The 26,480-nt window shown below is 37.4% G+C and overlaps 1 protein-coding gene across 13 annotated transcripts in view; it reads right to left on the bottom strand.

Annotated features, from left to right (window-relative positions):
• Nucleotides 1-1,212: 1,212 nt before the first annotated feature.
• LEKR1 (leucine, glutamate and lysine rich 1) overlaps nt 1,213-26,480 on the bottom strand; it is a 281,731-nt gene continuing 256,463 nt past the window's right edge. For all 13 annotated transcript variants that reach the window (XM_077160861.1, XM_077160870.1, XM_077160863.1 and 10 more), the window contains one exon: nt 1,213-4,283. In XM_077160861.1, the coding sequence (XP_077016976.1) occupies nt 3,873-4,283 (411 nt within the window). In that variant the 3' untranslated portion in view covers nt 1,213-3,872. The remainder of the gene's footprint in view (nt 4,284-26,480) is intronic.

Below are 26,480 nucleotides of genomic sequence, written 5' to 3'. Positions count from 1 at the left end.
AGCTTGAGATAAATTGTTCCATAATCAGAGAAATTAGCTATAATTGAAATGTAATATTACAAATGCTTTTTAGACTCATGGAACATTAAAAGATCATAACCTTACATAATTTAAATGTTAATATCTCTTCCAGTCAATTCCATTGCCAGAAAATATGACCTTAAGGAAGTTCTGACCACTACCATATGACCCAGCAACCCCCCTACTAGGTATATACCCCAAAGAATTGAAAGCAGGGACTTGAAGAGATATTTGCACACCTATGTTCATAGTACCATTATTCACAATTGCCAAAAGATGGGATTAACTCAAGTGTCCAGCAACTGATAAATGGATAAATAAAATGTGGTCTATACATACAATGGAGTATTATTCAGCCAAAAAAAAAAAAAGAATGAAGTTCTGATACATGTGACAACATGGATGAACCTTGAAGACATCATGTTGAGTGAAATAAGCCAGATCCAGAAGGACAAATATTATATGATCTCACTGATTTGAAACAAGTAGAATAAGCAAACTCATAGAGTCAGAGTCTAGAATATAGGTTACCAGGGGATGGGTAATAGGGAATGGAAAGTTAAGGCTTAAAATGTTCAGGGTTCCTATTTGGAATAATGGAAATGTTTTGGTAATGGTAGTGATAATAGCACAACGTTGTAAACGCAATTAACAACACCTAAATATATATCTGAATATGATTAAAAGGGGGAAATGTTAGATTATATATTTAGGAAAAAGACAGAATAAATTTTTTTAAAAATCCAAACTAAGTTAAATCACGGACTTTAATTAATAATACAATCATTTAAACGTACTGTCATCAGTTGTAACAGTTTCCATACCAATGCGTGGTGTTGGTGAAGTGGTGTATGGGAATACTGTATTTTATGCATGATTGTTCTGAACCCACAACTTCTCTAATGAAAAAAATATAAAAAGGAAGTTCTAACTGCAAATAAAGGAATTTAATTCAATAAGAATTAAATTTAAAAAAACTGCTTGATGAATATATTATATTAATTAAAAATAATTTTCCCATTTTTACCCACCAACACCAGTTAAAGAGAAAAAAAGAGGATTAAGATTCTCGAAGGAATATTTTCTATGATATTCTTTACTCTTGACACATAAATCCTTCCATTGAGGTCATGGAAAGTGCATGTCTCTAAAAAATTGAAACAATAAGATTTAATTCTATTATATGCATCTGAGAGCCTTATTTTGCCATCATAATCACCATTTTCTTAACGTTCCTGATATTCTTTCATGTCAGGAGTTCATTCATCAATGAGAAAAATCAAGAAAAGTTTGAATGTGTCCTTAACGCTCAGGTTGCATTCTCTAATGCAATTCTCTTTCCTTCAAATGTCTTTCTTCAAAAGATAAGCACATAGAGGTGCATGGGTGGCTCAGTGGTAGAATGCTTACCTTTCATGCAGGAAACCTGGGTTCGATTCCCGTACCATGCACTCCGCCCTCCCAAGAAAAGATAAGTACATAGCTTAGTCTGCACCACTCAAGCGGTCTATGTTGAAATGGATGTAAATATTGTCTCACTGTTTACCCATAGAGCTAATTATCAGACATATTTGTAGAATATAACACAACTTCAAAGCAGATCTTGATTCTATTTTCAGAGTGATTATTTACTGTCTTACTCATTGTAAAGCAAGAGTGTAACAATAAACTGGGAAACCAGGTTTTGCACTGATAATCTTTATATCATTTTAGAAAAATTTGTGGGTTCCTTTACAAATTTAAATGTGTTCATAAATTAGGAAAAATGAAGCAGCCTATTCTATCCAGGTGGGAGTTGATACTACAAATCTGTGAAGAAAAATGCATATCCTAATAAAGATATGACCAAAACACTCTCCTATGCTCTTACAAAAGCTTTCACTACCTTTTAACATCTATCTTGTGCCATTACTATGCATCATTGAAACATGCAAATAACAGATCAGAGACAATGAGATCTACTGCGGTGATCCCCAAAGTGTGTGGCTTGAGTATTATTAGCGAACAAGATGATTTTAGGGAATATACTAATTTACATTTCTTATTTTAACAGATACATGTTTAAGTGTACTAGAGAAAAAATACATAACTAGCAAATTAAACATTACTTTACAGTTATTCCTTTTTACATGAATTTTAGTTTAAAAAGTGAGTGTATTTAAATATTAAGTATAGTGTAGGTACTATTGACAAAAGTCATGATGGGAAGCTCTGGTGAGGTGAAAAGGATGGGGGTGGTGACTGGTTCTGATTCTATTTCTGTCACTAACTAGCTGTGTATTACCTTAGCCAAGCCACAATCTTTGGTTATCTTTACCCATTTGTAATGGGATGGGTGGGGTGACCTTGAAGTTCCACCCCAGGGACACCATTCTGTGATGTGCTATCTTGTCAAGTGACTTTAAGAGGAACACCAATCTCTGCAAAACAAATGCATTCTAAGCCTTAATGCAAGAAGTGCTCATTTAAACTAGTCAGGGGAATCAGTAGATCTTATATGGACATATTTTGAAGTTAAAACACCCATCTGGTAGATTAGACCATTCCTTTAGAAGACTGGAGATAAACTTAATTTTGCTTAGTTAACTTTGTTAATATTTTTTGCACATGGAAGGGATTCCAAGTACCTTTGTGTTCTGTCATCAGTAAGCCAGCTGAACAGCAGAGAGATTTGTGTGCCATGCATCCCATGAGTTACTTCTACTCTAACCTGAGAATAGGAGGGCTGGGTTCCCGTGATGCAGTCAGATGGAGGGTTCAAGCAAAGTCAGTCTTTGAGGAAAAATTCACTTCTATTAGATAGAGAAAAAGATAAACACTAGCTTAAGGTAGAATTATGTTTTAAGAAACAGGAAGATTCTGGGCATTAGGATAATTTAAAATAGCCCATTGGTGTCTGGCTTTATTTTTTCACTCTGAAAATAGAAAAAGAGTTAACCAGGAGTACATCTTGGTGGTAATAAAATTTGGAACATAAATTAGCTCTATGTATCTTTACTAAACTAACTTCAATTAGATCTCTTCCCAATGACTTGATAACACAAGTTCAAATCAAAACCTAATTTTGAGTTTCAAAAAGTATTTAATGGAGAAAATCTCTGCTAAGTCATATTTTCATGGCTAGGTTCTTGGATTTCTAAATTAATCTCTGTTTTTGAGAAATAAGTCACCTTTTCCCTGAGTTAGAACTGTTGTCCCTTTTTCTATCCTCAAAGGTCCCCAGCCTCATAGAGAAGGTTGTCTTTCTGTAGGTTATCTAACATTACTTATAAGATAGCCTAACAAGAAATTAGATTAAGCAGTTAGATCAAAAGATAAAAAGAAGCTTTTGATGATGATGACAGACTCTGTAAAAATTTGGACTAAGCATTTTCCAAATTATCCAATTAAAGACTAAAGGACTTTTTTCTTGATCTGGAATGCTCGTTACATCTATTTAACTTATTCTGCTGAATTAACAAATGAAAAAACTAATAGAATCTCTTATTTGTGGAAATACATCTGCTTGGAATGGTGTAAAAAATAGAAAAAATACTATGGGTGAAGAATTTCAGCTGTGATTTCTAAAAGGGCACATACATAGAACATACCTGACCATATACAATAGAGAAATTGGCCTGTGGGCTACCAACAGCTTCATTCTCTGAGACAATTTCAAAGGCTTCTTGGAAAATGTGATTTCACAATTTTCTATTTTTGTAAAACAATTCTTTTGTTAAAAATATCTGTAAACATGCATTTCAACCCACATCCTTGATCTGTGATACTAATTTGAGCTGTGCCATCCTCAGGAACAGGGAATCTGTGGTACTCTGTGTAGACCTATCCCTGGCCTTCTGACTTTGGGTCAGTCACTGCTGACTCAGCCTCCTCTGGAGAATGGCAGCCAGTCTTTGTCTGGTCTCATTTACTGAAGATGCTCGGCCTCTGGGAGGATGTGGTTGAGGGAGAGAGGGAAAACCTGAGCTGCCCATCCCCTTGGGCTTATCCAAGGTTAGGGAAGCTGTGGGTTTTGGCACTCCTTGCAGACTGCGGATTTTGATGCCTTTTTCAGAGTTCAGTCTGGCAAGACTTTTCTCTCCATGATTACTGCCCGCTGAAGCTGAGGTTAGGCTGCCCTGGCTGAAGGAACATGGTGACAATGGTAAACTTCCACTGAGCTTCCTGAGCTCCAGGAGCTGTTCTCTGGCTTGACTCAAAGCTTCCGTCAGTTCAAGGCGTTCTTCACACTCTCTACGCACTGTTTCCTGAAGAAAACTGTTCTGAAAATAGAAGGAAAAAAACCCACTCATCTTAAACAGTGTACATAAATGGAGAGCTACTGGCAATACAAATTGAGAAGACAACTGGAAAGCGGAGGTTTGTATTTGAGTGTCTCTACAGATACTCTACACATGGGAACAGACAAATCAAAACAAATGACTATGAAGCTGAAAAGCATCTGGTTCAGCCCTTGCAGTTTGCAGAACAGGAACAAAGAACTAGAGAAGCTAAGTGACCTGTCCAGGGTTACCAAGATGGGAGTGGTAGTGGGTGGGGGTGGGGGAACCCAGTTCTTGTGATGTCTACTTTTTTATGGTTTTTAACTTTTCTGTGCCGCATGCCTCAGATAGCATGTCGTGCCTATGAATCTAATAATCAACATCTGTCAAGTCAATAAATATGTTATTCTGAAAATACACTGCAATACATAGACAAACAGGTAAAATTGCTGGAATTATAAAACTGAAAGAACAGCAAAATAAAGCATGCATTCAAACCACCAAATTGATTCCCTTATATGATGCTTTCTCAAAAGAATGTACATATACTACCATTTTCTCTTTTGTAAGATAATGTCCCCCAATAAAGAACAATATCATCTGCTTTTAGCTGCATTCAGTAATCATTTATCAAATTATCAGAAGCTGTAGTGGACACAGTTCCTGCCCTCAACAAGTTTGCAGGCTCCTAAGTTTAAGCAGAGGTGCTTTTTATGCTCCTATTAGAATCTACAGAGTTTAACATAAGGAAGAACTTTATAATAGTCAGAGCTGTCCAAAGAACACCAAGGAGGGTGAAATCTCTTAGCTGGGATGTACCAGAACAAATATAAGCTTCAAATGTGTAACTGGACTATAAATCATTAAGACCCCAATCAAATTTTGAGATTCTACATTTCCAATTAAGGAGCTATCCGCCTTTTGTAAATAGAATTCACTCAGAATTACTTCAAGGCCTATGGTAAGAAATAGGTCTTAGCCCTCCCCAATGCCTGACATTCATGTCTGCAGCATGTAAAAAAAAAAAAAAAGAGGTTGAAAAGCAAACAATTCAAAGTGGTAACCTAATATGTAAACACAATTTAAATGATGTGCTTTAGAATTTGTCAACTAAAAATGAATTTCCATCAGATTGGCTTGTTTGTAAAAACAACCAAAGCATTCTTGAGTTTGATTCTTCATGGAAAGCATCTTCTCCAAGGGCTTACTGACTAATCTGCTCTCAGTAGAATAAAGTAAGAAAGTATGAGGGAAAGTAGCATCTTGCTGTATTTGAGTTTCTTGTGATTATGGTCAGAGCTCAATTCAAAACTCGCAATCAAAATTGAGAATATGATACAATTCTAGATTAACCAGTTGCACACTAATTTTCTATAAAATCAGCTGCATGCTTGGATTAAACAAAAACTCATTCTTTTAAAAAATATTTTTACTATAAAAACTTAACATACAAACATTCTTGACATACAAACATTCCATACATGGTATACAGTTGATGGCATACAATATCATCACATAGTTGTGTATTCATCACCATGATCATTTTTTGAACATTTGCATCTTTCCAGCAAAAGAAATAAAAGAGAAAAGAAAAAACTCATACATACCATACCCCTTAGCCCTCCTTCTCATTGACCACTAGTATTTCAATCTACTCAATTTATTTTAATCTTTGTTCCCTCTATTATTTGTTTATTTTTATCATATTTTTTACTCATCTATCCATAGCCTAGATAAAAGGAGCATCAGACACAGGTTTTCACAATCACACAGTCACACTGTAAAAGGTGTATCATTATACAATCATCTTCAAGAAACAAGGCTACTGGAACACAGCTCTATAGTTTCAGGTACTTCCCTCTAGCCACTCCAATACACCATAAACTAAAAAGGGGATATGTATATAATGCAAAAGAAAACCTCCAGGATAACCTCTCGACTCTGAAATCTCTCAACCACTGACACTTTATTTTGTCTCATTACTCTCTTCCCTCTTTGGTCAAGAAGTTTTTCTCAAACTCTTGATGCTGTGTCCCGGCTCATCCCATGATTTTTGTCCCATGCTGCCAGGAAGATTTACACCTCTGGGAGTCATTTCCCACGTAGTGGGGAAGGGCAGTGAGTTCACTTGCCGTGTTGGCTTAGAGAGACAGAGGCCATAGCAGAGCAACAAAAGAGGTTCTCTGGGCATGACTCTTAGGCCTAATTTTAAGTAGGCTTAGCCTATTCTTTGCAGGGATAAGTTTCACAGGGGCAAACCTCAAGATTGAGGGCTCAGCCTATTGATTTGGTTGTTCCCATTGCTTGCAAGAATATCAGAAATCTCCAAATGGGGAAGTTGAATCTTTCTCCCCAGTCTCCCAAGGGAACTTTGCAAATACTTCTTTGTTCACTGTCCAAATCACTCTGGGATTTATCAGAGCATCACACTAACCTGGACAAACCAATAAAATCTCATGCCGTATTCACAATTCCATATACTTATGGTGTTCAATTAAATGGACCATACAAGTTAAATTAGGAAATGCACTAGCCAAAACATAAATTTTGCACCAAATAAACATCTCCCCCTTTAGTCTCACACAGAAGTTGAAGCAAAAATTCATTCTTTACATATATTATTCACACATATACATTATCCATATATCCACATATTTTTAAGTCAGGTGTTATTTGTTTCCAGTTAAGTTTTTTTGATGTTGTTGTTGTTGTTGTTTGTTTGTTTTAGGAATGGGAGAACAAGGATAGTGTGTGTGGCTTTATAACCTGGTTTTCATGAACCCTATTTGTTGAATAGGAAAGGGAGAGGGACTTAGAGAAGAAGATTAATAAGATGCGACATTAGATGTTATCTCATTTACTTCTCCCAGCAGCTACATTTGACAAAAGAAGACACTGAAACTCAGAGAGATTAATTAATTTGCTAAAAGTAACCCAGCTGTGAAGTGGTGGAGCCCGGCCTGCCTCTACAGTTCTGTGCCCTGTTGCCTGTGCCTAAATTATTGTCTAATTAATTCCATCAAGCAAGCAGGGGCGGCTCAGTCCCTAGAACACTGTTCTAGTTTGCTAGCTGCTGGAATGCAATATACTAGAAACGGAACAGCTTTTAAAAAGGAGAATTTAATAAGTTGCTAATTTACAGTTCTAAGGCTTTGAAATTGTCTAAATTAAAACAGGTCTATAGAAATGTCCAGTCTAAGGCATCTGGAGAAAGAAAACTTGATTCAAGAAGGCCGATGACATTCAGCATTTTTCTCTCAGCTGAAAGGGCACATGGTGAACATGGAAACACCTGCTAGCTTTCTCTCCAGGCCTCTTGCTTCTGAAGAGCTCCCCGGGAGGCGTTTTCCTTCTTCCTCTACAAAGGTCATAGGCTGATGGAATCTGTGGTCCTCTCGTCCTTCTGTCGTGGTTCTGGGGCTCCCTCCTCGTTCTCAAAAGGGACTCTCTCCAAAATGTCTCCCCTTTTACAGGATTCCAGTAAACTAATCAAGACCCACGTATAATGGGTGGAGACACATCTCCATCTGATCAAGCTTAATACCCACAATCGATTGAGTCATATCTCCGTGGAGATAACCTAACCAAGTTTCCAACCTATAGTGCTGAATAGGGATTAGAAGAAACTGTTGATCCCATGAGATTGATTAGGATTAAAACATGGCTTTTCTAGGATACATAAATCCTTTCAAACCAGCACAAACACTTAACATTAAAAACAGCCAGATGTTTTCATCTGGCTTTGTCCAAGTTTTCTAAACTCTATCAATCTAAACTTTCTTTTAAAAGGAAAAAGAACTAATGCACCTTGTTTCTTGTTTACTAGTAAGTCAAGCTGGCAAAAATGCGAAGTGATTTCATTTGTGGCCTTCAATAAATTAGGTAAGAAAGCATAAGAGTTAATTTTATTTTAATATGTAAAAGAAAAAATGGGTAGCAGTTAAGAATGAGGTCAATACATCATAGATATACCAGTACAGAAGGATGAAGCAACGACAAGAGCTCTCAATGAAAGAAAAATAAAATTCAACTTACTAAAATTAAATTCAGGTCTCAAAGAAAAGTAGTACTCCTCTACAGAATACACCCATAAAGCAAGTCATTTAAAAGGTATTTCAGGCAAGTGACAATCCACTAAAGGAGTAAATGAAAAGGCAAAGTAGACTGAAAGACATCCCTATAGCAAGTTCAGTGGGAGCAAAGTGGCAGCAGAAGGGTTGTTGGCTGTTCTTGTTCCAGACCCACTGTTCTGAAACTCCTACTTCATCAAGGCTATTAGGTTTCTGGACAAAGGATTGATTCTCTTTCTTCTATTATTACTTAGACCAAGATGACCCTCTGAACTGAAAACAGGATCCAAAGTTGAGACCTTTATTTTTGTCTCTACCACAAACATTACGAAATCTTAGGTGAATCTCATAAAATCTCCATCTCCTCTCCCACCACTACTTCCTTCTCTAAAATTGAGATTATAACTCAGCTTTGGCCAACAGGCAGTTCAGATGTTATAATTAATTAAATCATGGGGTTAAAAAAAAAAGAAGGAAATGGAACACATATGAGTTTAGAGGATTGCTATTTCAGGGGGTGAGTATATATGGCAGGGCAAGACAGGAGGACATGAGAATGTAGACAGTCAATAGACACATTAGTGGAAAATTCCATCGTACATGGAAAAGAATCATCCACTTGCGGTTAAATTGTTTTCAGCAATTTAGGCAAAACATTTGTCTTTTTGTGCAAGGGAAAGGTTGGGTTGTTGCAGAATTTTAGTATGTGTCTTCATTCAACAATATGGAAAGTTGTAAAATGTAGTATGCTCAATAAGATAGTCAAACGTGGGCAAACATAAGAATAATCAGTGAGGTCATAACATTTTAAATGTTTTAGATAAAATTATCTTTGGCCATAGTTTAGCATGGTAAAATAATATCATTGGATTGCAACTTCATTGCAAGTCAAAATGAAAAGGGAGGCATGAGCCGATGACCAGGAGCAGTGGGATTTTCCAGGCAGAGTGGGCACTGAGCGTCAGTGCCTGGCAGGAAGCCAGCAAAAGGCACATCTTGGGACCGCACATCAGGCTCAGTGTGACTCAAGTGCAGAGTGCATGAGGGAGGAGAGCAGGACTGCCTTGGGGAGGAGTGAGCAGTGCCAGATCAAGAAGGACTTTGGCGACATGTTAACACTAGAGTTTTGACTTGATTCTAAGGGCATATGGAGATATTAATAGGTTTATTTCAAAAGGGACTGGTATGGTCCAATTTAAAGGGAGCTCCCTTTGCCAGTTCTGTAGAAAATAGCCCGGAATGGAGCTGAAGGGAGACAGGGAGGTTAGTAGGAGCTTGATGTTTTCATGGAGAAGGTTCCCATTCTGAGTGCCCCTTGGTTAGGGTGGTCTATGAGAGGAGAGCGAACATTGCTGGGTTCTTGAACTCTGCTGTTGAGTGGAGAGTGTATATAGATATTCCACAACATTTTCAGATGAAGGTCCCTTTGAATGGGCTTAAAATATGACTTAACTGCATTCCCACTGGGTAGGTAAATATCAAAATGAAAATATAAATTAGCTCACCATCTGTTAGAAATCGAAATTACTAATATTAAAAAATGGCCAATTTCTCTCCCCTTTTTACGATGTAAGAGTGGTTTATTTTTATGTTTGTTTTCATTTTTATCCTTAGAGATAGCTGGGTTAATTTCAATTTCAAAAATGGGAAGAAGTGAGAGAAGGCTTTACTGGTTAACTTGATCATTCTGAAGGTGAGAATTTCATTTGTGAGAAGCAGCAGCTGTATTTGGTATAATTTTGGGGGAAACATGCCAGGAAAGCAAGTCCTCAGTGAAGAATAAGCACAGATGGGGGCTTTGTTCATGCTTTATACCTAGTGAGGTCTGAATCAATCAGGGAATTATCAGATTACACAGTTTCCACCAAGCCTAACTAGATATATCCCAGGGTGAATGGATGGCCAGCCAACTGGGTGCGGAGCTGAGGTGAAAGGAAATTCTGTGGAAAAAGTATGGAAATCAGAAGGATGAGTAGGAGTAAGCAAAGGATGTGCCTAACTTCCATTCAAAGGCTTCTTCTGTTCCAATAATCCACAGCAGAAAAGCAGTGGAAATGGCCCTTTGGTGAGGCAGGAGTGAGAACTGGAATAAATTCTAGGGAAGAAGGGAGACGGATGCCATGCAGGTTGTTTTTTTAGAATTATTATTTCCATGCTTGCAAACATAATGGATACTGTGAAATCTAGTTTGGCACACATCTCAAAATAAAAGTTGTAGAAACAAAAAGCAAAAATATGCTTTATAGGCAGACTTTCAGGATGAGGATGAAAAGCCCGTGAAGATATAGTGTTCAGGATTTACCTTCCTAATTCAATAATCTAACTTGAATACTTAATTAGTATTACTAAACAAAACAAAAACAATTTCTCCATATTTCCTCTCATTCTGTCAATTTTCTGGCATCCATATTCTGTGTCAGGGCTGACTGTGCCTCCAATATGTTAAAAGACAAAGTCTTGCCTGAATCTCCCTTTCCACATTGGAAACTATACTGGTTTGCTAAAGCTACTGGAAATGGAATGACTTTTATAAAGGGAACTTTATAAAAGTTACCAGTGTACAGTTCTAAGGCTGAGAAAATGTCCAAATTAAGGCACAAACAAGAGGTTACCTTCACTCAAGACAGGCTGATGCCATCCGGAACAGCTCTGTCAGCTGGGAAGGCACATGGTTGGTTTCTGCTGGTCCCTTGTTCCTGGGCTCCGTTGCTTTCAGCCTCTGTTCACTTTGCTTCTCCAGGGCTGCCTTTCATCTCTTGGCTCCCCTTGGTCCTCTCCAGATTCTGGCTTGCTTAGCATCTCATGGGAAAGCCCATGGAGATGTCTCCTGGACTCTCTGCCCATATCTAGGCATCTGCTCTCTGTCAGCATTCCAGGCATCTCTAAACATCCTTGTTTCTGTCAGCTCTGAAGCAATCATTCTCTAAGTCTCTGCATCTGAGGTTTCTCCAAAATGTTTCCCCTTTTAAAGGACTCTAGTAAACGAATCAAGGTTCACCTTGAATGGGTGGAGTCTCATCTTCATCTAATCAAAGGCCACACCCACAATTGGGCATGCCACATCACTGTGGAAATAATCTAACCCAAAGTTTCCACCCTACAATATTGAATTAGTATTCAAAGAAACTGCTGCCCCCAATACTTTGGGTCAGGATTAAAACATGGTTTTTCTGGGGTACATAATAGTTTCAAACCAGCACAGAGACTCCCGAATCTGAGTCCCCCTCATACCCCAAAGTTAAGGCTCCGCTCATCTTTCTCAGTTTACCCAGTCTCCCTGCCAACCACCCCTATGAGTCCATGGCCCCCACAAACTTCCTTGCCCCTTGCCCTGCTTCCTGTGGAGCGGAATTTAAAGAACTCTCCACCCCCTTACGCAAATGTTAGAGACATTTAGAGACACAAATGTTCTAATTTTATCATGTTCCAAAGCTGAGTACCCCTCATTTAGTAATTTAATAATTGATGCTTTGGTTTCTCCAATCTCGTAATGCATATTCTAAAACTAAGCAAATTCTTCTTGCAAATAAGCTATTTGTGTTGCGAATGGCATGTGCTTCTAAAATTTAATCTTAGATTTATGTAAATTCGTCCTTGGCAAATTTATCAGTAAATTTTCGTAAATGGGTTTTCTTTCTTTCTTTCTTTCTTTCTTTTTTTTAAATTTACTACTGAAAAATACTGAAAAGCCCCAGAAAGTTTAAAATCATTCGTGGGCGGGCCACGGTGGCTCAGCAGGCAGGAATGCTTGTCTGCCATGCCAGAGGACCTGGATTCGGTTTCCAGTGCCTGCCCATGTAAAAAAAAAAATGTTCATTAAAATCATTCATGATCCAATATTTTCAAAAGGTACATAAGAAGTGAAACCCTGCCCATCTCTTCCTACTTCCTAATGGTAACCAGTATTAATATTTTGGTGGAATATCCTTTCTGACTTTTTTTTTGATATTTCTTTTTTTTTAATTAATTAAAAAAAATTAACACAACATTTAGAAATCATTCCATTCTACATATGCAATCAGTGATTCTTAATATCATCACATAGATGTATGATCATCATTTCTTAGTACATTTGCATCGAATTAGAAAAAGAAATAGTAAGACAACAGAAAAAGAAATAAAATGATAATATAGAGAAAAAAATAAAAATAAAAAATACATATAAAAAACAAACAAACAAACAAACAAACAAAAACTATAGCTCAGATGCAGCTTCAGTCAGTGTTTTAACATAATTACATTACAATTAGGTAGTATTGTGCTGTCCATTTTTGGGTTTTTGTATCTAGTCCTGTTGCATAGTCTGTATCCCTTCAGCTCCAATTACCCATTATCTTACCCTGTTTCTAACTCCTGATGGTCTCTGTTACCAATGACATATTCCAAGTTTATTCTCTAATGTCAGTTCACATCAGTGGGACCACACAGTATTTGTCCTTTAGTTTTTGGCTAGTCTCATTCAGCATAATGTTCTCTAACTCCATCCATGTTATTACATGCTTCATAAGTTTATTCTGTCTTAAAGCTGCATAATATTCCATCGTATGTATATACCACAGTTTGTTTAGCCACTTGTCTGTTGATAGACATTTTGGCTGTTTCCATCTCTTTGCAATTGTGAATAATGCTGCTATAAACATTGGTGTGCAAATGTCCGTTTGTGTCTTTGCCCTTAAGTCCTTTGAGTAGATACCTAGCAATGGTATTGCTGGGTCGTATGGCAATTCTATATTCAGTTTTTTGAGGAACCGCCAAACTGCCTTCCACAGTGGTTGCACCATTTGACATTCCCACCAACAGTGGATAAGTGTGTCTCTTTCTCCGCATCCTCTCCAGCACTTGTCATTTTCTGTTTTATTGATAATGGCCATTCTGGTGGGTGTGAGATGATATCTCATTGTGGTTTTGATTTGCATTTCTCTAATGGCCAGGGACATTGAGCATCTCTTCATGTGCCTTTTGGCCATTTGTATTTCCTCTTCTGAGAGGTGTCTGTTCAAGTCTTTTTCCCATTTTGTAATTGGGTTGGCTGTCTTTTTGTTGTTGAGTTGAACAATCTCTTTATAAATTCTGGATACTAGACCTTTATCTGATATGTCGTTTCCAAATATTGTCTCCCATTGTGTAGGCTGTCTTTCTACTTTCTTGATGAAGTTCTTTGATGCACAAAAGTGTTTAATTTTGAGGAGCTCCCATTTATTTCTTTCTTTCTGCAGTGCTCTTGCTGTAGGTTTAAGGTCCATAAAACCACCTCCAATTGTAAGTTTCATAAGATATCTCCCTACATTTTCCTCTAACTGTTTTATGGTCTTAGGCCTAATGTTTAGATCTTTGATCCATTTTGAGTTAACTTTTGTATAGGGTGTGAGATACGGGTCCTCTTTCATTCTTTTGCATATGGATATCCAGTTCTCTAGGCACCATTTATTGAAGAGACTGTTCTGTCCCAGGTGAATTGGCTTGACTGCCTTATCAAAGATCAAATGTCCATAGATGAGAGGGTCTATATCTGAGCACTCTATTCGGTTCCATTGGTCGATATATCTATCCTTATGCCAATACCGTGCTGTTTTGACCACTGTGGCTTCATAATATGCCTTAAAGTCCGGCAGCTTGAGACCTCCAGCTTTGTTTTTTTTCCTCAAGATACTTTTAGCAATTCGGGGCACCCTGCCCTTCCAGATAAATTTGCTTATTGGTTTTTCTATTTCTGAAAAATAAGTTGTTGAGATTTTGATTGGTATTGCATTGAATCTGTAAATCAATTTAAGTAGGATTGACATCTTAACTATATTTAGTCTTCCAATCCATGAACACGGTATGCCCTTCCATCTATTTAGGTCTTCTGTGATTTCTTTTAACAGTTTTTTGTAGTTTTCTTTGTATAGGTCTTTTGTCTCTTTAGTTAAATTTATTCCTAAGTACTTTATTCTTTTAGTTGCAATTGTAAATGGAATTTGTTTCTTGATTTCCCCCTCAACTTGTTCATTGCTAGTGTATAGAAACACTACAGATTTTTGAATGTTGATCTTGTAACCTGCTACTTTGCTGTACACATTTATTAGCTCTAGTAGTTTTATTGGATGGATTTTTCTGGGTTTTCGATGTATAGTATCATATCGTCTGCAAACAGTGATAGTTTTACTTCTTCCTTTCCAATTTTGATGCCTTGTATTTCTTTTTCTTGTCTAATTGCTCTGGCTAGAACCTCCAACACGATGTTGAATAATAGTGGTGATAATGGACATCCTTGTCTTGTTCCTGATCTTAGGGGGAAAGTTTTCAATTTTTCCCCATTGAGGATGATATTAGCTGTGGGTTTTTCATATATTCCCTCTATCATTTTAAGGAAGTTCCCTTGTATTCCTATCTTTTGAAGTGTTTTCAACAGGAAAGGATGTTGAATCTTGTCAAATGCCTTCTCTGCATCAATTGAGATGATCATGTGATTTTTCTGCTTTGATTTGTTGATATGGTGTATTACATTAATTGATTTTCTTATGTTGAACCATCCTTGCATACCTGGGATGAATCCTACTTGGTCATGATGTATAATTCTTTTAATGTGTTGCTGGATTCAATTTGCTAGAATTTTGTTGAGGATTTTTGCATCTATATTCATTAGAGAGATTGGTCTGTAGTTTTCTTTTTTTGTAATATCTTTGCCTGGTTTTGGTATGAGGGTGATGTTGGCTTCATAGAATGAATTAGGTAGCTTTCCCTCCACTTCGATTTTTTTGAAGAGTTTGAGGAGAGTTGGTACTAATTCTTTCTGGAATATTTGGTAGAATTCACATGTGAAGCCGTCTGGTCCTGGACTTTTCTTTTTGGGAAGCTTTTGAATGACTGATTCAATTTCTTTACTTGTGATTGGTTTGTTGAGGTCATCTATTTCTTCTTGAGTCAAAGTAGGTTGTTCATGCCTTTCTAGGAACTTGTCCATTTCATCTATATTGTTGTATTTATTATCATAAAGTTGTTCATAGTATCCTGTTATTGCCTCCTTTATTTCTGTGAGGTCAGTGGTTATGTCTCCTCTTCCATTTCTGATCTTATTTATTTGTGTCCTCTCTCTTCTTCTTTTTGTCAGTCTTGCTAAGGGCCCATCAATCTTATTGATTTTCTCATAGAACCATTTTCTGGTCTTATTGATTTTCTCAATTGTTTTCATGTTCTCAATTTCATTTATTTCTGCTCTAATCTTTGTTATTTCTTTCCTTTTGCTTGCTTTGGGGTCAGTTTGCTGTTCTTTCTCCAGTTCTTCCAAGTGGACAGTTAATTCCTGAATTTTTGCCTTTTCTTCTTTTCTGATATAGGCATTTAGGGCAATAAATTTCCCTCTTAGCACTGCCTTTGCTGCATCCCATAGGTTTTGATATGTTGTGTTTTCATTTTCATTTGCCTTGAGATATTTACTGATTTCTCTTGTAATTTCTTCCTCGACCCACTCGTTGTTTAAGAGTGTGTTGTTGAGCCTCCACCTATTTGTGGATTTTCTGGCACTTTGCCTATTATTGATTCCCAACTTCATTCCTTTGTGATCCGAGAAAGTGTTGTGTATGATTTCAATCTTTTTAAATTTGTTGAGACTTGCTTTGTGACCCAGCATATGGTCTATCTTTGAGAATGATCCATGAGCACTTGAGAAAAAGGTGTATCCTGCTGTTGTGGGGTGTAATGTCCTATAAATGTCTGTTAAGTCTAGCTCACTTATTGTAATATTCAAGTTCTCTGTTTCTTTATTGATCCTCTGTCTAGATGTTCTGTCCATTGATGAGAGTGGCGAATTGAAGTCTCCAACTATTATGGTAGATGTGTCTATTTCCCTTTTCAGTGATTGCAGTGTATTCCTCACCTATTTGGAGGCATTCTGATTCAGTGCATAAATATTTATGATTGTTATGTCTTCTTGTTTAATTGTTCCTTTTATTAGTAGATAGTATCCTTCTTTGTCTCTTTTAACTGTTTTACATTTGAAGTCTAATTTGTTGGATATTAGTATAGCTACTCCTGCTCTTTTCTGGTTGTTATTTGCATGAAATATCTTTTCCCAACCTTTCACTTTCAACCTATGTTTATCTTTGGGTCTAAGATGTGTTTCCTGTAGACAGCATATAGAAGGATCTTGTTTTTTAATCCATTCTGCCAATCTATGTCTTTTGATTGGGGAATTCAGTCCATTAACATTTAGTGTTATTACTGTTTGGGTAATACTTTCCTCTACCATTTTGCCTTTTGTATTATATATATCATATCTGATTTTCCTTCTTTCTACACTCTTCTCCATACCTCTCTCTTCTGTCTTTTCGTATCTGACTCTAGTGCTCCCTTTAGTATTTCTTGCAGAGCTGGTCTCTTGGTCACAAATTCTCTCAGTGACTTTTTGTCTGAAAATGTTTTAATTTCTCCCTCATTTTTGAAGGACAATTTTGCTGGGTATAGAATTCTTGGTTGGCAGTTTTTCTCTTTTAGTAATTTAAATATATCATCCCACTGTCTTCTAGCTTCCATGGTTTCTGTTGAGAAATCTACACATAGTCTTATTTGGTTTCCCTTGTATGTGATGGATTGTTTTTCTCTTGCTGCTTTCAAGATCCTCTCTTTCTCTTTGACCTCTGACATTCTAACTAGTAAGTGTCTTGGAGAACGCCTATTTGGGTCTAATCTCTTTGGGGTGCGCTGCACTTCTTGGATCTGTACTTTTAGGTCTTTCATAAGAGTTGGGAAATTTTCAGTGGTAATTTCTTCCATTAGTTTTTCTCCTCCTTTTCCCTTCTCTTCTCCTTCTGGGACACCCACAACACGTATATTTGTGCACTTCATATTATCATTCAATTCCCTGAGCCCCTGCTCAAAATTTTCCATTCTTTTCCCTATAGTTTCTGTTTCTTTTTGGATTTCAGATGTTCCATCCTCCAGTTCACTAATTCTATCCTCTGTATCTTTAATTCTACCATTGTAGGTTTCCGTTGTTTTTTCATCTCTTCTAGTGTGTTTTTCAATCCCATAAGTTCTGTGACTTGTTTTTTCAGACTTTCCATTTCTTCTTTTTGTTGATCCCATGCCTTCTTCATGTCCTCCCTCAATTTATCGATTTGGTTTTTGAAGAGGTTTTCCATTTCTGTTTGTATATTCAGAATTAGTTGTCTCAGCTCCTGTATCTCATTTGAGCAATTGGTTTGTTCCTTTGACTGGGCCATATCTTCAATTTTCCTGGTGTGATTTGTTATTTTTTGCTGGCACCTGGGCATTTAATCAGATTTCCCTGAGTGTGGGACCCAGCAGGTTGAAAGACTTCCCTGTGAAGTCTCTGGCTCTGTTTTTCTTATCCTGCCCAGTACGTGGTGCTTGTCTGTCTGCGGGTCCCACCAGCAAAAGATGTTGTGGCCCCTTTAACTTTGGAAGACTCTCGCTGCTGGGTGTGTGGTGGAGACAGAGGAAAGTTTGTAGGTTGGTTTTAATGGCTTCAAATTGTGAAGTCCTGGGATCTGAATTCCTTGAGAGAGGGATTCCACCTGAGTTGCGTTTCACCCCTCCCGTGGGGAAGGTTCAGTTGGTAGAGAGCCCTAAAAGCAGCCTGTTTCTGCGTTTGGGGCCATTGTAACCTATGTAATCCCAGTGCTGAGCCCAGAGGCAACGAAGCCTCCATAGAAACAGCCACAGAAGGCTCTGTTTCGCCCCCTTTCCTCTTTTTCAGTTAGCCCAATCGGCGACTTCTGCCTTGATCAGTTTCGCCTGAGCTGAGGGCCTATTTTTAGTAGTCAGAAGTTGTTCCTTAATGCCAGTATTGGTGTTAGGTTGGGCTCAGTCTCTACTACTGTTGGAGACTCTTTCCTTTCCTTCCAGGAAGTCACTGTGGGGGAGGGTCACCAGCCACCGGAGCTTGGGGAACCGCTGTTCCGATGCTCCCAGCCGGCCCGGGAAGCCGCGTGTGTGGAAGGGGCTGCGTTTGCTGGCCACCGCGGCTTGGGGGACCGCTGTTCCGAGGCTTCCAGCTGGCCCGGGAAGCCGCGCGTGGAGGAGGGTCGCTGGCCGCCGCGGCTTTGGGAACCGCTGTTCCAATGCTCCCAGCCGGCCCGGGAAGCCGCGTGTGTGGAAGGGGCTGCGGTCACTGGAAACTGCGGCTTAGGGGACCACTGTTCCAAGGCTACCAGCCAGCCTGGGAAACCGCGCGTGGGAGAGGGTCACCGGCCGCTGCGGCTTGGGGAACCGCCACTCCAAAGCTCCCAGCCGGCCCGGGAAGCTGCATGTGGGAGGGCCGCTGTGGCTTGGGGAACCGTCGATCCAAGGTTTCCAGCCGGCCCGGGAAGCCGCGTGTGTGGAAGGGGCTCCGGTCGCCGTGGCTTGGGGAACCCGATCCAAAGCTCCCAGCCGGCCCGGGAAGGAGGGAGGGAGGGGTTCTGGCTGCCAGCCGCCTCGGCCCGGGGAAGCGCGCGCCTCTCAGGGACCTCACCGCAGCGGAGTTTCTTAGCCGGTCCAGCCGTTCCGGAATGGGGTATGCTGTGTGTCTGGTTTCTGTCGTGGCTCCGGGAGCTGTTCTGTACTGTTTCTAGTTCTTTAGTAGTTGTTCTGGAGGAGGAACTAAGACCCGCGCACCTTACTAAGCTGCCATCTTCTCCGAAAGTCCTTTCTGACTTTTTCTATCATGCCTTTCTTTCTGTAATTCTATAGATATACACTTGTACTCCCTTTAAAATAAAAACAGATCCATGCTAGGTGTGAAATTCTTGCTGTTCTTTACTCTTTCTACTCCCTATATGTCATACTGCCCTGTATGTATTTTACATTAAAAGTATCCTCCATGGTGGACATTAAAATTGTATCCTTTTTTTTTTGCTACTATGAACAATAATGCATTTATATTTAAATACCTATTATTAGTTCAAAGGGAGAATGCTGAGCTGAAATTATGAAGTTTACATTTTTATTGATACTCCCAAGTTTTTCGCCACAAAATTATACCATTTTGGACCCTCAGCAACACTGTAAGAAAGGGTCTTTAAAAAAATGCTTCACAACTCTGAATATTATCAACTTTTTAATTTTTGACATATTCTAGGTAAAAAATGTATCTTACTATTTTAATTTGTATTTTCTTCCCGAGATAAAATTGAGTAGCTTTTCATACGCTTATTGGCCATTAATTTTTCTTTTGTAAACTGACTATTTTTTTTCTATTGAGTTTTGTTGAATTAATTTATATCATTTTTACATGCTAGGGATATTAGCCTTTTGTTATGTGTGTGATGAATATTTTCCCTTAGTTAGTTATTTATAATTTAATTTATTTGTGGTGAGTTTTCCATAAAGGCATTTCATATTGTTATGTACCAAATCTTTCATTCTTCTCCTATATAGTTTCAAGATTTTGTCTTTTTTTAGGAAGGCCTCTCCATCATGAAGTCATAAAAATATTACCTTATGACTATTCTTAAAGCTTTTCATAGTTCTGTTTAAAATGGAATTTATTTTCATATACAGTATGAGTAGGGGTCTAAACTTTAATCATATTTGCCCATCCTTCCATTGCTGATTTAAAAATGTTTACACCTTTATCATATATTAAATTCCTTCTCAGACTTTATTCTATATCTATATTATAATTCTTTTCTATTTATCTGTGTATTCTTATGTGAGCACAATATTTTTAAAATTTTTATTCTAGTAATATATATATATATATATATAAACTAAAACTTCCCCTTTTAACAACATTCTGATATATAATTCAGTGGCGTTCATTACATTTCCAATATTGTGCTACCAACACCAATAACCATTATCAAAACTTCCATTCTCAGGTGACATGATGGTGGCTCAGTGGCAGAATTCTTGCCTGCCATGCCAGAAACCCGGGTTCAATTCCCGGTGCCTGTCCATGTGGATAAAAAAACAAAAAACTTCCATTCTCCTACCAAACAGAAATTCTGTACAAATTAAGCTTTATCCCCCCATTCCCTACCCCAGTCCTGGCATCTTAAAATTTGTATTCTAGTTTCTGACTCTATGAATTTATATTATTCTAATTATTTCATATTCGTGGGATCATACAATATTTGTCCCTTTGTGTCTGGCTTATTTCACTTAACATGATTGTGAAAGTTTATCCATGTTGCAACATGTATCAGAACTTTGCTCTTTTTACAGCTAGATAATATTCCATGGTGTGTATTATACCAGATTAAAAATTTTTTTTTAATTGTATAGTATAACATATATACAAAGCAAACAAATAAAAAGCAACAGTTTTCAAAGCACTTTTCAAAAAGTGGTTACAGGATAGATCCCAGAGTTTGTCATGGGCTACCATATGATCCTTTCATATTTTTCCTTCTAGCTGCTCCAGAATATAGGAGGCTAGAGGGCTTAAATATTTTTTTATCATCACAATTGACTTTTTTTCCCCTTTTTTGTGAACAATAACATATTTACAAAAAAGTTATAAATTTCTAAGCACAGCACCACAAGTAGTTGGAGAACATATTTCAGACTTTGACATGGGTTACAATTTCACAATTTTAGGTTTTTACTTCTAGCTGCTCTAAAATACTGGAGACTAAAAGAGATATCACTTGAATGATTCAGCATTCATATTCATTTGTTAAGTGCTATCTTCTATGTATAATTCCACCATCACCTTTGATCTTTCCATACCTCTCATTGGGGTTGTTTGGGCTATGGCAATTCTAAATTTTTGATATTGGAAGGGTCTGTCACTAATATGGGGTAGGGAGATGGAACTATCTGATGTTCTGGAGAGGCTGGGCTAGGTTTCAGGACTCATCTGGACCAGGGACCCATCTGGAGGATGTAGGTTTCTGGCAAGTTACTCTAGTGCCTGGAACCCTTGTGGAATCTTATATATTGCCCTAGGTGTTCTTTAGGATTGGCTGGAATGGTCCTGGATGGGGGTTGACAGGTTATGCTAGGTAGCAAGGTCTACCTGAAGCCTGTGTAAGAGCAACCTCCAGAGTAGCCTCTCGACTCTATTTGAACTCTCTCTGCCACTGATACTTTATTAATTACACTTCTTGTCCCCAATTTGGTCAGAATGGAATTGTTGATCCCAAGGTACCAGTATACCACATTTTGTTTATCCATTAATCAGTTGGTGAACATTTGATTTGCTTCCATCTTTTAGCAATTGTGAGTTATTTTGTTATGAACATAGGTGTACAAGTAAACTATTCAAGTCCCTGCTTTCAATTCTTTTGGGGATATACTAGAAGTAGGATGCCAAGTCATTTGCTAATTCTCTACTTGATTTTCTGAGGAACCACAAAACTCTCTCTCACAGTGGCTGAATAATTTTACATTCCTACCAACAACGAACAAGTGTTCCCATTTTTCCACATCCTCTCCAATACTTATTTACTGTTTTTTAATACTAGCCATTCTAGTGGGTGCGAAATGCCATCCATTTTGGTTTTAATTTACATTTCCCTAATGGCTAATGATATTCAGCATCTTTTCACATGCTTTCTGGCCATTCTATATCTCCTTTGGAGAAATGTATATTCAAGTCCTTGCTTACATTTTAATTGGGCTGTTTGTCTTTTTGTTGCTGTGTTGTAGGATTCCTTCATATATTCTGCATAGTAACCCTCATCATATATGTGGTTTCCAATATTTTCTCCCAATCTGATGAATTGTCTTTTTACTTTCATAATGAAGTCCTCTGACAATCAAAAGTTTATTTAAAAAAATTTTTATTAATAAAACCAATCAACACACAAACACAAACATTCTTAACATATGAACATTCCATAGTTGGTGTACAATCAATGGTTCACAATATCATCACATAGCTGTATGTTTATCACCATGATCATTTCTCAGAATTTATATCACTCCAGAAAAAGAAAAAGAAAAAAGAAAAAACTCATACATATCATACCCTTACGCCCCCCTTCTCATTGACCACTAGTATTTCCCTCTACCCAATTTATTTTAACATTTGTTCCCCCTATTATTTATTTATTTTTAATCCATTCGTTTTACTCATCTGTCCCTACTGTAGATAAAAGGAGTATCAGAACAAGGTTTTCACAATCACACAGTCACTTTGCAAAAGCTATATCATTATACATTCATCCTAAAGAAACATGGCTACTGAAACACAGCTCTACAGTTTCAGGCACTTCCCTCTAGTCTCTCTAATACACCTTAAACTAAAAAGGAAATATCGATATAAGGTGTAAGAATAACCTCCAGGATAACCTCTCAACTCTATTTGAAATCTCTCAGCCACTGACATTTTATTTTGTCTCATTTCTCTCTTTCCCCTTTTATTTGAGAAGGTTTTCTCAATCTCTAGATGCTGCGTCTCAGCTCATTCTAGGATTTCTATCCCACGTTGTCAGGGAGGTTTACACCCGTGGGAGTCATGTCCCACAAAAGTTAATTTTGATGAAGTCCTACATACCTATTTTTTTCTTTTGTTCCTCATGCTTTTGTTGTAAAGTCTAAGAAATCATTGCCTAACACAGATCTTGAAGATGCTTACCTACATTTTCTTCCATGAGTTTTATAGTCTTGGTTCTTATATTTAGTCTTAGATTCATTTTGAGTTAATTTTATATTTGATATGAAATAAGCATCACTGTTAATCCTTTTGCATATGAATATTCATTTTTTTCTCAGCTCTATTTGTTGAGAGACTATACTTTCTCCATTGAGCAGACTTAGCACCCTTATCAAAAATCAACTGGCCATAGACATGAGAGTCTATTTATGAACTCTCAATTCTATTCAGTTAGTCTGCATATCTGTCCTTTTGCTGGGACCATGCTATTTTGACTACTATAGCTTTGTAATAATCTTTAGTATCAGAAGGTGTGAGGCCTCCAACTCCACTCTTTTTTTTTTTAAAGATTGTTTTGGTTATTTGGGGCCCCAAACCTTGTATATAAATTTGACGATTGGCTTTTCCATTTCTGCAAAGAAGGCTGTGCAAATTTGACTGAGATTGTGTTGCATCTTTAAATGACTTTGGGTAAAATTGACACTTAATAATATTTACTTATTCCAATCCATGGGCATGGAATGTCCTCCCATTTATTTAGGTCTTCTTTGATTTCTCTCACTACAGGTCTATTCAAATATTACCTTTTCAGAGAGTCCTCTGGCCACCCCATCTAACCTAGCACCCCTCCATCAGAATGTATCCTCTTACTCCACTTTGTTTTCCTTCTTAAAATTTATTTAAAAAAAAACCTATTTGTTTGCCTGCCAATAAACGAATAAACATCTGCAATAGGAGCAAAGAAGCATGCATAAGCTTGCTTCTGGGATTTGGCAGCTTCATGGAGGTGTGTTCCTTAGACTGATACTGGAAAAATAAGTTGAAGTTTGCCAAATACCTGTTACTAAAGTTTAAATGAGAATCTGCTGTGTCTTAGTTCTTTTATTTTGAGAACTCTTTTTAAAAAATCCTTAAGGTTCATACTCTGCTTTTAATTTATTTTATAACTCTTCTGATTTTTCTTCTATACTCTTGATCATTTTCCTCTTCTCTGCCACCCTCTACCAGGTCCCTTTTATAACTTACTCCTTTTCATTATTTTAAAAATTAAACTAATATATTACACACAGTTAAAAAGTAAAACAATACTATAAAACTATGATGGAAAAGAGCATTTCTTCACATGTCCAAGTTTTCTGCCTACCAGAAACAAACATTTTCAAGTTTTTTAGTTATTTTTCTGAGAGTTACCTCTATATTTTTAAACAACACCATTATCCATGACTCATGACTTTAAAATTGTGAATATTATTGATTGATTTCATAGAATGGAAGATGAGGATTTAGTTTTCTTTACCAACTCTGAACAGATGCTTTTCCTTCCCTCATCCTGACATTATATTTTGATCACAATTTTAGTCAAATCTATATTCAGTTTTATATTATTATAGCTATACAAATATTATGTACATCTGAACCCTGCAGTGTACTATGTTCACCTTTCCTTTCTTGCACAGCTTCCTTCTATCTCAAAGTTAATTATTTCCTGTTATTTATCTGCTTAGTTTTTCTGTATTGACTACTATCCTTCACCAAACTCACTTTCAAAAGTGTAAATATCCTTTCAATATAGTCAAACACTCCACATACTCTATCAGTTTTGTTTTGTTTTTGGAAACATACTTCTAAGAGCCCTCCGTCCTTCTGCTCAAACCAAACCTGGTTATTCTCTAAATCCATTGCACTGCTGTAATCATTGCATCTTTCTCTTCCATCAGCCTGGGGCTCCCTTCATTTCTCTCCTGTTTTGAAACCCTTATTTCCAGATTCCTATATCTTCCCCTTAGTGACACCCTCATTTTGGTGTCACATATCCTCTAATAGCTTCCTGAAAAATTTGTAAGGGAGGTATCATTTTTGAAAAATCTCACATCTGAAAATATCCTTTTTCCACACTTATACGTGACTGACAGTTTGACAGGATATGGAATTCTAGGCTGGGAATATTTTTCCTTTAGAATTTTGAAGTCATTGCCTTCTAGTCTCTACTGTTGCTGCTAAGAATTCTGATGCCAATTTGATTCTGACCCTTTATAAGTGATCTGTTTTTTCCCTCTGGAAACTGTTAAGTACATTAATACCTTGCTTCATTTTGTTTCACTTTATTTCGCTTTGCAGATATTGTGTTTTTTGTTTTGTTTTGTTCTTTTACCAATTGAAGGTTTGTGGCTACCCTGTGTTAAGCAAGTCTATCAGTGCCATTTTCCCAATATCTCTTATTTTAAATCACAACCTAGAAATGATTAACCTTAGTGAGGAAGGCAAACTGAAAGACAAGATAGGCGAAAAGCTTGGCCTCTTGTGCCAAACAGCAATGTCATAATTGTAGAAAGTTCCTGAAGGAAATTAAAAGTGCTATTCCAGTGAACACATGAATGACAAGAAAGCAAAACAGCCTTACTACTGGCTGATATGGAGAAAGTTTTAGTGGTCTAGAGAGAAGATCAAACTAGCTACAACATTTCCTTAAGCCAAAGCCTAAATCAGAAAAAAGGCTCTAACTCTCTTCAATTCTATGAAGGCTGACAGAGGTGAGAAAACTGTAGAAGAAAACTTTGAAGATAGCAGAGGTTGGTTCATGAGGTTTCAGGAAAGAACCATCTCCTTAACATAACAGTGCAAGGTGAAACAGGAAATGCTGAAGTGGCAAGTTATACAGAAGATATAGCTAAGATAATTAATGAAGGTGACTACACTAAACAGATTTTCAATGTAGATAAAACAGCCTTTATTGGAGGGAGGTGCCATCCAGGACTTCATAGCTAGAGAGAAGTCAATGCCTGGCTTCAAAGCTTCAAAGAACAGGCTGACTCTCTTGTTTAGAGGCTGATGCAACTTTTGGTTGAAGCAATGCTCATTTACTATTCTGAAAATCCTAGGAACCTTAAGAATGATGCTAAATCTACTCTGCTTGTGCTCTATAAATGGGACAACAAAGCCTAGATGGCAGCCATCTGTTTCCAGTGTGGCTTACTGAATATTTGAAGCCCACTGTTGAGAACTACCACTCAGAAAAAAAAATTCCTTTCAAAATGTTACTGCTCATTGACAATGTGCCTGGTCACCCAAGAGCTCTGATAGAGATATCCAATGAGAGTAATGTTTTCATGCCATGAACACAACATTCATTCTGTAGCTCATGGACCAAGAAGTAATTTTCACTATCAAGTCTTATTATTTAATAAATACATTTCATAAGGCTATGGGTGCCATAGATAGTGATTCCTCTGATGTCTCTGGGCAAAGTAAATTGGAAAACTTTGGAAAAGATTCAGCATTTTATATGCCATTAAGAACTTTGTGATTCATGAGATGGGGGTCAAAATATCAACATTAACAGGAGTTTGGAAGAAGTTGATTCCAATCCTCATGGTTGACCTTGAAAGGCTCAAGACTTCAGTGGAGAAAGTAACTGCAGATATGGTAGGAATAGTTATCTTACTAGAATTAGAAATGGAATCTGAAGATGTGACTGAATTGCTGCAATTTTATGATAAAACTTGAATGAATGAGGAGTTGCTTTTTAGGGATGAGCAAAAAAAAAAAGTTTCTAGAGATAGTATCTACTCCTAGTATTCTACTAAGACATTGTTGAAATGACAA

This window comes from Tamandua tetradactyla, chromosome 5 (genome assembly GCF_023851605.1).
Source record: "Tamandua tetradactyla isolate mTamTet1 chromosome 5, mTamTet1.pri, whole genome shotgun sequence".
In the NCBI taxonomy this organism is placed as follows: domain Eukaryota; kingdom Metazoa; phylum Chordata; class Mammalia; order Pilosa; family Myrmecophagidae; genus Tamandua; species Tamandua tetradactyla.
This window is presented reverse-complemented; position numbering and strand designations above follow the sequence as displayed.